Raw genomic sequence first — 16447 nt, forward strand, 5'->3', positions numbered from 1 at the left:
ATCACCTATGTATTCCTCTTCAGAACCAAAAACTACATCTGGAACAACAGGTTTCTTTACAACGACAACTCAAACCATACCAACCAGTCAGGAAACTTCAACGAGTGGATTATCTTCCACTCCACTGCCAGAGACTACATCTTTCGCAACGATCATAGCCACAGAATCAACTGAGCCATACACATCACCTGAAACACCCACCACTGAGGGAACTAAGCAAACTACTGACAATGATCAGACTATAGCAACATCCAGTTCTTCCACAGATGCTGACGTTTCCACATTCCCACCAGTGACCACCCAATTGAGTCATACTTCTTCTGGAATTAACACAGACACAACACAAACCAATATGGAAACAACTGAATCCTCACTAACCAGCGACGAACCAGCAACAACAAGTATTTATTCAACTTCAAAACCACAGCTTACATCTGAACCTATAGTAACATCTGGAGGGTCAACACCTAATGAGAACACAGAGTCAACCAGTCGGCAATCAACAAGTACGACATTGTCCTCTTCAGAGCCACAAACATCCGTGACAGCTACTATGTCCACAGAATCACACACATCAATTGGCACATATACCACCCAGCTACCTTATACTTCGTCTGAATTTAGGACAACACCAGTAAATATGGAAACAACTCAGTCCTTTTTAACCAGCAATGAACCATCATCACCTATGTATTCCTCTTCAGAACCAAAAACTACATCTGGAACAACAGGTTTCTTTACAACGACAACTCAAACCATACCAACCAGTCAGGAAACTTCAACGAGTGGATTATCTTCCACTCCACTGCCAGAGACTACATCTTTCGCAACGATCATAGCCACAGAATCAACTGAGCCATACACATCACCTGAAACATCCACCACTGAGGGAACTAAGCAAACTACTGACAATGATCAGACTATAGCAACATCCAGTTCTTCCACAGATGCTGACGTTTCCACATTCCCACCAGTGACCACCCAATTGAGTCATACTTCTTCTGGAATTAACACAGACACAACACAAACCGATCTGGAAACAACTGAATCCTCTTTTACCAGCGACGAACCAGCAACAACAAGTATTTATTCAACTTCAAAACCACAGCTTACATCTGAACCTATAGTAACATCTGGAGGGTCAACACCTAATGAGAACACAGAGTCAACCAGTCGGCAATCAACAAGTATGATATCGTCTTCTTCAGAACCACAAACATCTGTAACAGCTACTATGTCCACAGAATCACAAACATCAATTGGCACATATACCACCCAGCTACCTTATACTTCGTCTGAATTTAGGACAACACCAGTAAATATGGAAACAACTCAGTCCTTTTTAACCAGCAATGAACCATCATCACCTATGTATTCCTCTTCAGAACCAAAAACTACATCTGGAACAACAGGTTTCTTTACAACGTCAACTCAAACTATACCAACCAGTCAGGAAACTTCAACGAGTGGATTATCTTCCACTTCACTGCCAGAGACTACATCTGTCGCAACGATCATACCCACAGAATCAACTGAGCCATACACATCACCTGAAACATCCACCACTGAGGGAACTAAGCAAACTACTGACAATGATCAGACTATAGCAACATCCAGTTCTTCCACAGATGCTGACGTTTCCACATTGTTGCCTTCCACATTCCCACCAGTGACCACCCAATTGAGTCATACTTCTTCTGGAATTAACACAGACACAACACAAACCGATCTGGAAACAACTGAATCCTCTTTTACCAGTGACGAACCAGGAACAACAAGTATTTATTCTACTTCAAAACCAATGCTTACATCTGAACCTACAGTAACATCTGGAGGGTCAACACCTAATGAGAACACAGAGTCAACCAGTCGGCAATCAACAAGTACGACATCGTCCTCTTCAGAGCCACAAACATCTGTGACAGCTACTATGTCCACAGAATCACACACATCAATTGGCACATATACCACCCAGCTACCTTATACTTCGTCTGAATTTAGGACAACACCAGTAAATCTGGAAACAACTCAGTCATTTTTAACCAGCAATGAACCATCATCACCTATGTATTCCTCTTCAGAACCAAAAACTACATCTGCAACAACAGGTTTCTTTACAACGACAACTCAAACCATACCAACCAGTCAGGAAACTTCAACGAGTGGATTATCTTCCACTCCACTGCCAGAGACTACATCTTTCGCAACGATCATACCCACAGAATCAACTGAGCCATACACATCACCTGAAACACCCACCACTGAGGGAACTAAGCAAACTACTGACAATGATCAGACTATAGCAACATCCAGTTCTTCCACAGATGCTGACGTTTCCACATTCCCACCAGTGACCACCCAATTGAGTCATACTTCTTCTGGAATTAACACAGACACAACACAAACCAATATGGAAACAACTGAATCCTCACTAACCAGCGACGAACCAGCAACAACAAGTATTTATTCAACTTCAAAACCACAGCTTACATCTGAACCTATAGTAACATCTGGAGGGTCAACACCTAATGAGAACACAGAGTCAACCAGTCGGCAATCAACAAGTATGATATCGTCTTCTTCAGAACCACAAACATCTGTAACAGCTACTATGTCCACAGAATCACAAACATCAATTGGCACATATACCACCCAGCTACCTTATACTTCGTCTGAATTTAGGACAACACCAGTAAATATGGAAACAACTCAGTCCTTTTTAACCAGCAATGAACCATCATCACCTATGTATTCCTCTTCAGAACCAAAAACTACATCTGGAACAACAGGTTTCTTTACAACGTCAACTCAAACTATACCAACCAGTCAGGAAACTTCAACGAGTGGATTATCTTCCACTTCACTGCCAGAGACTACATCTGTCGCAACGATCATACCCACAGAATCAACTGAGCCATACACATCACCTGAAACACCCACCACTGAGGGAACTAAGCAAACTACTGACAATGATCAGACTATAGCAACATCCAGTTCTTCCACAGATGCTGACGTTTCCACATTGTTGCCTTCCACATTCCCACCAGTGACCACCCAATTGAGTCATACTTCTTCTGGAATTAACACAGACACAACACAAACCAATATGGAAACAACTGAATCCTCACTAACCAGCGACGAACCAGCAACAACAAGTATTTATTCTACTTCAAAACCAATGCTTACATCTGAACCTACAGTAACATCTGGAGGGTCAACACCTAATGAGAACACAGAGTCATCTAGTCGGCAATCAACAAGTATGATATCGTCCTCTTCAGAGCCACAAACATCTGTGACAGCTACTATGTCCACAGAATCACACACATCAATTGGCACATATACCACCCAGCTACCTTATACTTCGTCTGAATTTAGGACAACACCAGTAAATATGAAAACAACTCAGTCCTTTTTAACCAGCAATGAACCATCATCACCTATGTATTCCTCTTCAGAACCAAAAACTACATCTGGAACAACAGGTTTCTTTACAACGACAACTCTAACCATACCAACCAGTCAGGAAACTTTAACTAGTGGATTATCTTCCACTTCACTGCCACAGACTACATCTTTCGCAACGATCATACCCACAGAATCAACTGAGCCATACACATCAACTGAAACACCCACCACTGAGGGAACTAAGCAAACTACTGACAATGATCAGACTATAGCAACATCCAGTTCTTCCACAGATGCTGACGTTTCCACATTGTTGCCTTCCACATTCCCACCAGTGACCACCCAATTGAGTCATACTTCTTCTGGAATTAACACAGACACAACACAAACCAATATGGAAACAACTGAATCCTCACTAACCAGCGACGAACCAGCAACAACAAGTATTTATTCAACTTCAAAACCACAGCTTACATCTGAACCTATAGTAACATCTGGAGGGTCAACACCTAATGAGAACACAGAGTCAACCAGTCGGCAATCAATAAGTACGACATCGTCCTCTTCAGAGCCACAAACATCTGTGACAGCTACTATGTCCACAGAATCACACACATCAATTGGCACATATACCACCCAGCTACCTTATACTTCGTCTGAATTTAGGACAACACCAGTAAATATGGAAACAACTCAGTCCTTTTTAACCAGCAATGAACCATCATCACCTATGTATTCCTCTTCAGAACCAAAAACTACATCTCGAACAACAGGGTTCTTTACAAAGTCAACTCAAACTATACCAACCAGTCAGGAAACTTCAACTCGTGGATTATCTTCCACTTCACTGCCAGAGACTACATCTTTCGCAACGATCATACCCACAGAATCAACTGAGCCATACACATCAACTGAAACACCCACCACTGAGGGAACTAAGCAAACTACTGACAATGATCAGACTATAGCAACATCCAGTTCTTCCACAGATGCTGACGTTTCCACATTGTTGCCTTCCACATTCCCACCAGTGACCACCCAATTGAGTCATACTTCTTCTGGAATTAACACAGACACAACAGAAACCAATATGGAAACAACTGAATCCTCACTAACCAGCGACGAACCAGCAACAACAAGTATTTATTCAACTTCAAAACCACAGCTTACATCTGAACCTATAGTAACATCTGGAGGGTCAACACCTAATGAGAACACAGAGTCAACTAGTCGGCAATCAACAAGTATGATATCGTCTTCTTCAGAAACACAAACATCTGTGACAGCTACTATGTCCACAGAATCACACACATCAATTGGCACATATACCACCCAGCTACCTTATACTTCGTCTGAATTTAGGACAACACCAGTAAATCTGGAAACAACTCAGTCCTTTTTAACCAGCAATGAACCATCATCACCTATGTATTCCTCTTCAGAACCAAAAACTACATCTGGAACAACAGGTTTCTTTACAACGACAACTCAAACCATACCAACCAGTCAGGAAACTTCAACGAGTGGATTATCTTCCACTCCACTGCCAGAGACTACATCTTTCGCAACGATCATAGCCACAGAATCAACTGAGCCATACACATCACCTGAAACATCCACCACTGAGGGAACTAAGCAAACTACTGACAATGATCAGACTATAGCAACATCCAGTTCTTCCACAGATGCTGACGTTTCCACATTCCCACCAGTGACCACCCAATTGAGTCATACTTCTTCTGGAATTAACACAGACACAACACAAACCGATCTGGAAACAACTGAATCTTCTTTTACCAGCGACGAACCAGCAACAACAAGTATTTATTCAACTTCAAAACCACAGCTTACATCTGAACCTATAGTAACATCTGGAGGGTCAACACCTAATGAGAACACAGAGTCAACCAGTCGGCAATCAACAAGTATGATATCGTCTTCTTCAGAACCACAAACATCTGTAACAGCTACTATGTCCACAGAATCACAAACATCAATTGGCACATATACCACCCAGCTACCTTATACTTCGTCTGAATTTAGGACAACACCAGTAAATATGGAAACAACTCAGTCCTTTTTAACCAGCAATGAACCATCATCACCTATGTATTCCTCTTCAGAACCAAAAACTACATCTGGAACAACAGGTTTCTTTACAACGTCAACTCAAACTATACCAACCAGTCAGGAAACTTCAACTCGTGGATTATCTTCCACTTCACTGCCAGAGACTACATCTTTCGCAACCATCATACCCACAGAATCAACTGAGCCATACACATCACCTGAAACACCCACCACTGAGGGAACTAAGCAAACTACTGACAATGATCAGACTATAGCAACATCCAGTTCTTCCACAGATGCTGACGTTTCCACATTGTTGCCTTCCACATTCCCACCAGTGACCACCCAATTGAGTCATACTTCTTCTGGAATTAACTCAGACACAACACAAACCAATATGGAAACAACTGAATCCTCACTAACCAGCGACGAACCAGCAACAAGTATTTATTCAACTTCAAAACCACAGCTTACATCTGAACCTATAGTAACATCTGGAGGGTCAACACCTAATGAGAACACAGAGTCAACCAGTCGGCAATCAACAAGTACGACATCGTCTTCTTTAGAACCACAAACATCTGTGACAGCTACTATGTCCACAGAATCACACACATCAATTGGCACATATACCACCCAGCTACCTTATACTTCGTCTGAATTTAGGACAACACCAGTAAATCTGGAAACAACTCAGTCCTTTTTAACCAGCAATGAACCATCATCACCTATGTATTCCTCGTCAGAACCAAAAACTACATCTGGAACAACAGGTTTCTTTACAACGACAACTCAAACCATACCAACCAGTCAGGAAACTTCAACGAGTGGATTATCTTCCACTCCAATGCCAGAGACTACATCTTTCGCAACGATCATAGCCACAGAATCAACTGAGCCATATACATCACCTGAAACATCCACCACTGAGGGAACTAAGCAAACTACTGACAATGATCAGACTATAGCAACATCCAGTTCTTCCACAGATGCTGACGTTTCCACATTGTTGCCTTCCACATTCCCACCAGTGACCACCCAATTGAGTCATACTTCTTCTGGAATTAACTCAGACACAACACAAACCAATATGGAAACAACTGAATCCTCACTAACCAGCGACGAACCAGCAACAAGTATTTATTCAACTTCAAAACCACAGCTTACATCTGAACCTATAGTAACATCTGGAGGGTCAACACCTAATGAGAACACAGAGTCAACCAGTCGGCAATCAACAAGTACGACATCGTCCTCTTCAGAGCCACAAACATCTGTGACAGCTACTATGTCCACAGAATCACACACATCAATTGGCACATATACCACCCAGCTACCTTATACTTCGTCTGAATTTAGGACAACACCAGTAAATCTGGAAACAACTCAGTCCTTTTTAACCAGCAATGAACCATCATCGCCTATGTATTCCTCTTTAGAACCAAAAACTACATCTGGAACAACAGGTTTCTTTACAACGACAACTCAAACCATACCAACCAGTCAGGAAACTTCAACGAGTGGATTATCTTCCACTCCACTGCCAGAGACTACATCTTTCGCAACGATCATAGCGACAGAATCAACTGAGCCATACACATCACCTGAAACATACACCACTGAGGAAACTAAGCAAACTACTGACAATGATCAGACTATAGCAACATCCAGTTCTTCCACAGATGCTGACGTTTCCACATTCCCACCAGTGACCACCCAATTGAGTCATACTTCTTCTGGAATTAACACAGACACAACACAAACCGATCTGGAAACAACTGAATCCTCTTTTACCAGTGACGAACCAGGAACAACAAGTATTTATTCTACTTCAAAACCAATGCTTACATCTGAACCTACAGTAACATCTGGAGGGTCAACACCTAATGAGAACACAGAGTCATCTAGTCGGCAATCAACAAGTATGATATCGTCCTCTTCAGAGCCACAAACATCTGTGACAGCTACTATGTCCACAGAATCACACACATCAATTGGCACATATACCACCCAGCTACCTTATACTTCGTCTGAATTTAGGACAACACCAGTAAATCTGGAAACAACTCAGTCATTTTTAACCAGCAATGAACCATCATCACCTATGTATTCCTCTTCAGAACCAAAAACTACATCTGGAACAACAGGTTTCTTTACAACGTCAACTCAAACTATACCAACCAGTCAGGAAACTTCAACTCGTGGATTATCTTCCACTTCACTGCCAGAGACTACATCTTTCGCAACCATCATACCCACAGAATCAACTGAGCCATACACATCACCTGAAACACCCACCACTGAGGGAACTAAGCAAACTACTGACAATGATCAGACTATAGCAACATCCAGTTCTTCCACAGATGCTGACGTTTCCACATTGTTGCCTTCCACATTCCCACCAGTGACCACCCAATTGAGTCATACTTCTTCTGGAATTAACTCAGACACAACACAAACCAATATGGAAACAACTGAATCCTCACTAACCAGCGACGAACCAGCAACAAGTATTTATTCAACTTCAAAACCACAGCTTACATCTGAACCTATAGTAACATCTGGAGGGTCAACACCTAATGAGAACACAGAGTCAACCAGTCGGCAATCAACAAGTACGACATCGTCTTCTTTAGAACCACAAACATCTGTGACAGCTACTATGTCCACAGAATCACACACATCAATTGGCACATATACCACCCAGCTACCTTATACTTCGTCTGAATTTAGGACAACACCAGTAAATCTGGAAACAACTCAGTCCTTTTTAACCAGCAATGAACCATCATCACCTATGTATTCCTCTTCAGAACCAAAAACTACATCTGGAACAACAGGTTTCTTTACAACGACAACTCAAACCATACCAACCAGTCAGGAAACTTCAACGAGTGGATTATCTTCCACTCCACTGCCAGAGACTACATCTTTCGCAACGATCATAGCCACAGAATCAACTGAGCCATACACATCACCTGAAACATACACCACTGAGGAAACTAAGCAAACTACTGACAATGATCAGACTATAGCAACATCCAGTTCTTCCACAGATGCTGACGTTTCCACATTCCCACCAGTGACCACCCAATTGAGTCATACTTCTTCTGGAATTAACACAGACACAACACAAACCGATCTGGAAACAACTGAATCCTCTTTTACCAGTGACGAACCAGGAACAACAAGTATTTATTCTACTTCAAAACCAATGCTTACATCTGAACCTACAGTAACATCTGGAGGGTCAACACCTAATGAGAACACAGAGTCATCTAGTCGGCAATCAACAAGTATGATATCGTCCTCTTCAGAGCCACAAACATCTGTGACAGCTACTATGTCCACAGAATCACACACATCAATTGGCACATATACCACCCAGCTACCTTATACTTCGTCTGAATTTAGGACAACACCAGTAAATCTGGAAACAACTCAGTCATTTTTAACCAGCAATGAACCATCATCACCTATGTATTCCTCTTCAGAACCAAAAACTACATCTGGAACAACAGGTTTCTTTACAACGTCAACTCAAACTATACCAACCAGTCAGGAAACTTCAACGAGTGGACTATCTTCCACTCCACTGCCAGAGACTACATCTTTCGCAACGATCATAGCCACAGAATCAACTGAGCCATACACATCACCTGAAACACCCACCACTGAGGGAACTAAGCAAACTACTGACAATGATCAGACTATAGCAACATCCAGTTCTTCCACAGATGCTGACGTTTCCACATTGTTGCCTTCCACATTCCCACCAGTGACCACCCAATTGAGTCATACTTCTTCTGGAATTAACTCAGACACAACACAAACCAATATGGAAACAACTGAATCCTCACTAACCAGCGACGAACCAGCAACAAGTATTTATTCAACTTCAAAACCACAGCTTACATCTGAACCTATAGTAACATCTGGAGGGTCAACACCTAATGAGAACACAGAGTCAACCAGTCGGCAATCAACAAGTACGACATCGTCCTCTTCAGAGCCACAAACATCTGTGACAGCTACTATGTCCACAGAATCACACACATCAATTGGCACATATACCACCCAGCTACCTTTTACTTCGTCTGAATTTAGGACAACACCAGTAAATCTGGAAACAACTCAGTCATTTTTAACCAGCAATGAACCATCATCACCTATGTATTCCTCTTCAGAACCAAAAACTACATCTGGAACAACAGGTTTCTTTACAACGACAACTCAAACCATACCAACCAGTCAGGAAACTTCAACGAGTGGATTATCTTCCACTCCACTGCCAGAGACTACATCTTTCGCAACGATCATAGCCACAGAATCAACTGAGCCATACACATCACCTGAAACATACACCACTGAGGGAACTAAGCAAACTACTGACAATGATCACTCCACAACAACTTTCAGTTTCTCAACAGATACTGCAAACCCTCACATTAGTATCTCCACTTCAGCAGTCACCACTTTATCGACAGAGTCAACACCACAAATTAGAACTAGCGCAGTGGTCAGCCCTGCTTCAACAAGCATCCAGACGCAAACCTCTGATCCAGATACATCTACAGAGTTCACACCTGACACTCTCTCTCCCAATACCACACCTTTGACACAATCCACCGTTCCATATGACGGGACAAGTGCAGCAACATCCTCAGAAGTCCTCACCACATCTCCTTCCATGATAAAGTCACCACCCACTACCGCAGTAACAAGTAAATCCACACCCCGACAGTGTCGAGACGAAGACTGTCAGTGCTTGACTGGCAATTGCATGTTCAGTATAGAAGTCAATGATTGCCGCTGCAGTTGCAACATTACCTATGGCGATAGGTGCAACTTTGGACCAAATGTCACAACTGCTGATGTTGGTAAGGAAGACTTTTCATTTCTGAATGATTTGCAGTGGTACCTTGAGTTGCGACAAACGGGAATTTTCACTATGGGGCTCAAACTTTGTAGCACATTTTTTTGTCATCATTTTGGTCCAACTCCCTATTATACAACATCAAGGTACCACGACATGGTTGTCCTTGAGTAGAACGTGATGTAAACGCTGCAAACATAGGCACGCTAGTTATTACCATACTTACAATTTTTCATTTGATTGTTTTATTACTTTGTTGGCATAGGTGATTGATATTCGATTATGTTTATGGGTAGACATTTGTCGTTCCTTAAATTACGTCATTGCCATATTAACGGAACTCTTATAAATCTAGGACGCCCTGCATAGTTTATTTGTGTGTTGCTTTGCTTTTATCCATACATACTGTATGTTTGTTTTCTCCCTTACAGATAATGCAGCAATACCTACTCGAAAAACAAATATTACTTTGGACATCAAGATCACTTTTTTGGATGCTTATTATGACTTGCGCTCACCAGAGTCATTAGATTTCATCGACAAGTTACAGAAGGAGGTAGAGATTTATCGTTTTATTCCCCCGCTTTATTAGCAACTGAGTGCACCATAGTAAAATTGTGGTTAGCACATCTACCACAGATTTCTGAGGTTCTGGTTTCTCAATTTCGGTCTTCCTGTGCAGAATTTGTATTTTCTCCCAGTACTGTAATGGCTTCCTCCTGCATTCCCAAAATCATGCATGTTAGATTCATTGAAGGCTCAAAATTGCCTATTTGGTGGGAATGGTTGTCTGGTTGTGCCCTGTGATTGGTTGGCAACCAGTCCAGGGTGTACCACGCCTCCAACCCAAAGTCAGTTGTGATAGGCTCCAGATCACTCAAAGCCCTAATCCCTAATGAAGATAAAGGCTATAATAAATGGACGGATGGTAGCATTTTCCAAATATTGGACAATAAACCACAGGAATTTTGCAATTGAACATTCCTGCTCATCCCTTATTTTGATATTGTTATGATGTGGGGTGGTGTCGGTGATAATTTTGTGTCTGTATTTCCAACCAGAAGTTGGAGCTTTTAAGCTAAACCTGTAACTTCTCCTCATTTTTTTTCAGCTTAAAACACTGTGCAAAAGTGCCGAGCCGCTAGCCTTTAAAGAAGTAGAAGTTGTCAATTTACAGTAAGTTTACTGATCAAGTTGTGTTACTTGCTTGATTCAAAAAAAGGTTTTATTCATTTAAGTGTCTTTTTCTCCACCACAGACCGGGAAGTGTTATTGAAGCAAGAAGGGTTGAGCGCTCTCTGAACGGCGAACCCAAAATCAATTTATTTAACATGAAGGTAGACATTTCTACGTTTTTATGTTGTTTTGTTATTTATGCTTTGATGCAGCCTTTCAACTACAGAGAACAGTTGAAAAAAATGGTAGTTTTTACAAAAACGGTCAGCAGGTGGCAGCAGAGCAAAAGAGAATAACTAGGGCCATGTTGAAAAAAGCTCATTTAGCCACAGTTCTATACAGATTTGTGAATAATGATGAAACTTAGCTATATTCTAATGCTAATTGCTGCAAAACAGAAACAGATAGAAATGTACTTTTTTCCTGATAAAAGAAGAGACTTTAATCTTTCTTTTGGTAGGTTTCATGTTTTTATAACAATCGAACCCAATATTTGGTAGGCCTTGCAAACTCTGTCAAAATCAAGTAAAACAGCCGGGAGGGAAGGGGGTTGCTTCAGTGAAAATGGCTGGGAGTGAATGAGCTAATAGACGCTGTACCTTTATCAGAAATTGACGACTTAAAAAAAAAATCTTACTTCAGATATTGCTCATTGAATCACTTGGTAAACAAATGCCTCACCTCAAATAGAGACCCTGTCTCAAAAAAAATGCCATACTTCAATTAAGTGCCTGTGCTTTTTATACTCAGACATACAAACCCTGCAACTGAAATTGTGGCCTCCACTTAAATGAAAGCTGTGCCTTAAGCAAAATCAATCGACTGATGCACAGTCAATTAAAATACCTCACCTCAAATAAAGACCTCCGCTCGACCCCATTCCTGAAATAATCACTTGGTGTTGACGACTGATAAAGGCCTCACCTCAGATAGTAACACACAAATACGTGCTTGGCAGGCTTTGTCAAATGGTGAGTAGTTTGTCAACTCAAATAAAGTCCTCACCTCCAATAAATGCTGTGCCTTAAGCCTCAATTATTTGCCAGTTGCTTTGTCAACTCGTAAAACATTAACACCTCACCTCTAACAATGCTCTTCAAAGCAGTGTCTCAAGTATTCACTTGGTGTGTTGTAAACTTAAACACCTCACCTCAAATAGACCTTGCATTGTGTCATCTCAGCTGTTAACTTCTGTCTCAGATGAGCTATTTATTATTTGACCCGTGTTTTCTCCCGTAGTTGAGAGCTCTGCTGAAGCAAGCCGATCCCCGAGTGGACGTCACGGAGTCGTTGTAGGTGAAACCCTGCCCGTTATTATCTCGCCCTCGTCCAAGCGTCCTCATTTGGCGTCGATGCCTTTCCCCCGCCGCAGGCCGAGCAGCGTTTTGGCGACGAGCCGAGCTCGGTACGTTTATGACAACAACGCCACGCAGATCAACTGGCTCAACACTCAGCTCGATGAGAAGTTGACGCAAATCCTGGAGGACAGCGACAACATCCAGCAGATCTCGCAAGCCTTCGATAATGCCAACGTGCTGCTCAAGGAAGTCGTCTCCCCAACGCCGCAGATTAATGGTTAGTCCAACCAACGTCGTTTGTCGCTCTTGGCGCTCCAAATGAAAATCTGTTGCGTTGCCGGCAATCAGACATCACGGACATCCTTCCCTTCATCAACTGCTCCGCGTTTGCGAATTACACCGCCGAGGTGATTGATGGTCAGTGGCAGTGCGTCGGACCCTGCAAGACGACACCGGGCTACTGCAGCGGACGCGGGGAATGTCTTAATGATATTCTCGCAGGGGCCGTGTGCAGGTAAGACGCTTCATTGAGTACACCTGCACTATCCAGATAGGAAAAATATGATTAGGAGATTTGTTGCGTTTGATTGAATAGTTTTATGCGTTTATCACATTTAACACATGCACTGCCAAAGACGGCTATAGACGTCAAAGATCAATTTTTACTAGTCTGGCAGTGAATGAGTTAAAAATGAGTGTATTCAATCATTGGAATTCAAACATGTATTAGTCAAAAATCCTAATAAGATTTATTTGTAAAATAAGCAATTTTACACTGATAAGATTTTTCTTTTTAAAGAGAGATCATCCATTGTTATTATTCAAATATAATATTCTACACACTTTTTTTCCCGCATCATTTACAAATTTTACAAATCAAATGTAGCACAAAAGTTTGTCCACCCCTGCTCCAATTCATGCCAGCCCTCAAATGCATCACCTTAGTGCATCATCCACTTGAATAGACGCCTGGCCTCAAATAATGGCCTCCACTTGTGCTTCAATTAATCACCTGGTGCTTTCTCCACTTAAACTACTGCACACTCAGATTGTAGGCTCGATGCTAAGTGGAGGCTGAATTAATTGTCTGGTGTTTTGTTGACTTGAACAAATAAACACCTTACCTCATTTAGTGACCTCCATGCCATATGACACCATGGCTCAATTAATCACCTGGTGTGTAGCCCAGTTAACAGAAAAAAAATTGTGGCCTCCACCTCAGGTAATTTGTCCACTTAAACAAATAAATGCCTCGCCTCACATAGTAATCTCAATTCTAGCTGAAGCGGTCCCTCAATTAATTGTCTGGGTGTTTAATTACCTTAATTGACCGTTGCCTGACCATAAATAGAGGCCTCTACTCTAATTGTGCCACATTTCACCCAATGTTTTCTTGATACGCCGTGGGCTTAATATGCGCCTTACCGCAAATAAAATCCGTTATGTACTCAACCCATCAGATATGTTAAGTGCTGCAGGCCACCACCTTGGCAGGGTTGTCCAAAGCAGTTCTCTAAAATAAATGCCTGGTACAATCTTCAGTTGAGTGAATAAATGTCTTTAAATGGCCACAATATGAGGAATTATGCGGCTCTTGTATCAATGTATTCTTCTCTAGATGCTACGAGTCAAACATAAGGCAGTACCACGGCCAACGGTGTGACCTCTTCCGCTGGGGTCCGGGCTTCTATGGAGCTATATTCGGATCACTGGCAGCGGCCCTGCTACTCGTCATGATGGTCCTTCTGGTTGTCTTCTTGGTCAAAAGGGGGCGTTCTGGGATGTGGTGAGTGCGGATCATGAAATGCTGTTTTCCTCTTAGTCCAAAAAGTCTGATAAGTCACGTGGAGGGAGAATTCCGGCCGAAAATGATGGAATTGTGTTTTCAGGAAAAAGGATAATTTAAGAGGATTTCTAGATTTTGAGGAAGACTACTTTGACTTCACAGACACAGGTATGTTTTACATAACATTTGCATTCCAAGATTTGGGGAAGGCCACCTTGTTCAAAAATGGCCTACATTACATTACTTGGTTTTACTCCCGTCACATTCCCACTTTATTCTATTCATATTGAGATTTTTTTTTTCTCTCATATTTACTTTATACTTGGCTTTAAAAAAAAAAAAAAAACTAACTGCTTTAGTCTTGCTTTGCTATGTCATCAGCTGTTGTTTACAAATGCTTTTGTGTTGTGTCTTGTGCACATTGAACTGTCTTGTGTATAAAATGTGTCATAATAACAAAGCCTTGCCTTGTAAAATAAAAAATTATTCTAGAAAAAGAATACTATTACTTTATTGCTTTAAAATTAAGTAGATCATTTAATTGAATTACTTTATTATCATCAAATGACAAACCCTATTCCCAATAGGGCTTTTTATTGAAAAAGAAATGTTAAATGTAAATTTTATTCACATAAAATAAGTTTATTGTAATCTTTCAGCGTTTTTCTTCTGCTCTTTTGTACTTGGGGGGGGGGGGCGTTTTTGCAAAATGTTTTATTTTTATTCTTGTAAAATAGCAAAAAAAATTCTCTCATTCTCAAAAAAAATCCATCTGAATTTTTTTACATACAATTGTGACTTTATTCTCCGAAGATTACAAATTATTTTTAGACTACAACTTTTTATTTTAGGGGAAAATGTATCTTAATTCGTTAAAATAAATTGCTAATTTTTCACAAGAAAATTCAAAATGTGTTTTTGTAAGGTTACAACGTTTACATTTAAAAAAAGAAGATTGATGAAAAAGACCATCATCTCTTGTAAAGTTTTCATTTATCTAACATTATTTACATATATACATGTACAAGTAATGAGCCATGAATCATGGCGTTGCCTCAAAGTACTTTCACATCCAATCAATCAATCAATGAAACAGCTACGATATCCTCCCTATGCTACTCACAGCCACCAGGGGGCATATTTTTGACTTGGTGACACAAATTGTTATAAACATTTTTTGAACGCAGGACGTCACAATCTGGGACTGACGGGTCCTTACACGGCTGAAAGGTTCAGGCGGCATCTAGAAGACATTGACACACAAAAGCAGGTACAGAATTATCGGTTCTGTTGGACTAAATCGCTTCATAAGAATGTTGAAATCTATGAGCTTTCATTTTGTCTCTGCAGGTGTCAACAAAACGTCCCGAGGTGTTGAACGTCAGCTCTAGATGACGACAAACTATTAATATTAATAATATAAATCTATTAATATATTTGATGTATGACTTCAATTTGCATTCATTGTCTGTTTGTTTTTTTGTGTGTGCAATAAATGTTATCCCTAACTCATATACAGTACAGCTGTGTGCATAAGTTAATATGTTTACATAAAAGGCATAAAATGATCAGAATAAAGATATTTTTATTTTATTTTAAAGTAAAAAGATGAAAATCTTATTTTTTCTAGATAGAGAAAGTAGAAACTAGAGGAAGAACATCTATATTTTCCCCCCACTTAAAAAAATTGCGTGAATAAAGTTGAGGTTATGACGCTCTTAATATTACAGTGTCATGTCTGGGAAGATCTGGTTTTGGTTGAGGGTCCCGATTGGTCCTGAGTGGGTTCCAGCCCTTCCGCGGGTTGACCAATCCGGGCCCTCAGCCACTTGT

The 16447-nt window shown here is 41.0% G+C and overlaps 2 protein-coding genes across 2 annotated transcripts; both read left to right on the top strand.

Moving 5' to 3' along the window:
* Positions 1-553: 553 nt before the first annotated feature.
* Positions 554-5001, top strand: LOC147167406 (uncharacterized). Its single transcript, XM_086086931.1, has 2 exons — positions 554-3933; positions 4851-5001. The coding sequence occupies exons 1-2, from the start codon at positions 554-556 to the stop codon at positions 4999-5001; spliced, it is 3531 nt and encodes a 1176-aa protein (XP_085943057.1).
* A 4648-nt stretch (positions 5002-9649) lies between these two features.
* LOC147167407 (uncharacterized) lies at positions 9650-16088 on the top strand. The gene is made up of 11 exons (XM_086086932.1): positions 9650-10358; positions 10786-10910; positions 11466-11530; positions 11613-11705; positions 12775-12822; positions 12903-13105; positions 13177-13342; positions 14447-14614; positions 14718-14782; positions 15802-15884; positions 15965-16088. The coding sequence occupies exons 1-11, from the start codon at positions 9650-9652 to the stop codon at positions 16007-16009; spliced, it is 1770 nt and encodes a 589-aa protein (XP_085943058.1). The 3' UTR covers positions 16010-16088.
* The last annotated feature ends 359 nt before the right edge of the window (positions 16089-16447 follow it).

Source organism: Leptonotus elevatus, chromosome 10, assembly GCF_054856555.1.
Source record: "Leptonotus elevatus isolate MCC_2025b chromosome 10, RoL_Lele_1.0, whole genome shotgun sequence".
Taxonomy (NCBI): Eukaryota; Metazoa; Chordata; class Actinopteri; order Syngnathiformes; family Syngnathidae; genus Leptonotus; species Leptonotus elevatus.